Raw genomic sequence first — 1,685 nt, 5'->3', positions numbered from 1 at the left:
GGGGGGGGGGGTTGGAGGGCGCACAGCAAAGTGCCTGACTCATCCCCTGCCTCCTCCCTCCCTCAGGTCCCTGCGGTGTCCCCAACACACCGATGAGCAGCGCAGATCGGTCCGGGTTTATCTCCTGGGTCCCTCCGCGTAAGTGAGCGAACACACGGGGTCCCAGATGTCCCGGGGCCACTCTGGTGTGGGGACAGGGACAAGGCTCTGCTGCCCAGTGCAGACAGAGACTGGGGAGGGGGGGAAAAAACCTGCCTGGGGTCCCCGAACGAGGGTGGGGACGGGGACACCTCCAGGGGGGCTTGGAGGGTTGGGATGGAGATGTGCAACCCAGCTGCGTCCCAGGGAGCTGGGTCAAGCCTCCAGTGTCCCCGTCACATTGAGGGGGTGCAGCACTGTGGGTCCTGTCCCCCCCCCAAGTCCCCAACCCCATCCTGGGGGCTGGGGACCCCCTTAACTGGGGTTCTAATTGACAAACGGCTGAATATGAGCCGGCCTGTGCCCAGGGGGGCAAGAAAGCCAATGGCATTCTGGCTTGTATCAAAAATAGTGTGACCAGCAGAAGTAGGGAGGTGATTATGCCCCTGTACTCAGCACTGGGGAGGCCACACCTTGAGTATTGTGTCCAGTTTTGGGCACCTCAATCCAAGAGAGATCTCGAGGTGCTGGAGCGAGTGCAGAGGAGGGCAACGAAGCTGGTGAGGGGGCTGGAAAACAAATCGTATGAGGAGCCACTGAGGGAGTTGGGACTGTTTAGTATGAGGAAGAGGAGGCTGAGGGGAGACCTCATCACCCTCTACAACTACTTGAAAGGACACTGTAGAGAGATTGGTGCTGGTCTCTTCTCACAGGTAAATAACAATAGAACGAGAGGGAACGGCTTCAAGCTCCAACAGGGGAGGTTTAGATTGAACATTAGGAAGGAATTTTTCACCGAAAGAGTGGTCGGGCATTGGAACAGGCTGCCCAGGGAGGGGGTGGAGTCCCCATCCCTGGCTGTGTTTAAGGGCCGTTTAGATGCAGTGCTGAGGGACATGGTGTAGGGGAGGACTTTGTAGAGTAGGGGAGATGGTTGGACTCGATGATCCCAAGGGTCTCTTCCAACCTAGACCATTCTATGATTAATGCCTGTGCCCAGGTCCCTGCCCGAGGCGGAGGGCAGCGTGGAGAACGACAGCTTTGAGGTGGCGGAGAGCCAGGCCATCATGAGCCGCCTGCAGTGGGACGGCTCCTCCGACATCTCGCCCTCCGACTCGGCCTCCTCGAAAGCCAGTGAGTATTCCGGAGTGGGGGGGACAGATCCTGGACACAGAGCACTCCTGGGGGGGCCAAACTGGGTGTTCCTGATGTCTCCCCAGCACAGGAGGGGATGGACAGACAGACAGACAGACTGTGGCTACCCAAAGCCACCTCCAAGAGTCCCTAGAGTATCCGGAACATCTTGTCACCCCCCTTCCTGGGGTGGGGTGGGGAATGTTTTGGGTATATTTTCCTGGGTATGGATGGGTGATGGGGGGGGGATCCCCTCTGCTTTGGGGGGATCCTCTCTGCTTTGGGGGGGGCTTCCACTGGTGAGGCCTCACCTTGAGTACTGTTTCCAGTTTTGGGCCCCCTACCATAAAAAAGACATTGAGGTGCTGGAGCGGGTCCAGAGAAGGGCGACAAAGATGGTGAGGGGTCTGGAG

The 1,685-nt window shown here is 58.6% G+C and overlaps 1 protein-coding gene across 1 annotated transcript in view; it reads left to right on the top strand.

Annotated features, from left to right (window-relative positions):
• ATXN7L3 (ataxin 7-like 3) overlaps positions 1-1,685 on the top strand; it is a 20,249-nt gene that overhangs the window by 15,367 nt on the left and 3,197 nt on the right. The window contains exons 7-8 of the mRNA XM_014956469.1: positions 67-138; positions 1,139-1,427. Of these exons, the coding sequence (XP_014811955.1) occupies positions 67-138; positions 1,139-1,427 (361 nt within the window). The remainder of the gene's footprint in view (positions 1-66; positions 139-1,138; positions 1,428-1,685) is intronic.

This window comes from Calidris pugnax, unplaced genomic scaffold, assembly GCF_001431845.1.
Source record: "Calidris pugnax isolate Ruff unplaced genomic scaffold, ASM143184v1 scaffold167, whole genome shotgun sequence".
In the NCBI taxonomy this organism is placed as follows: Eukaryota; Metazoa; Chordata; class Aves; order Charadriiformes; family Scolopacidae; genus Calidris; species Calidris pugnax.
Note: the sequence above shows the minus strand (reverse complement) of the source record. Positions and strands in the feature narration are given on the sequence as shown.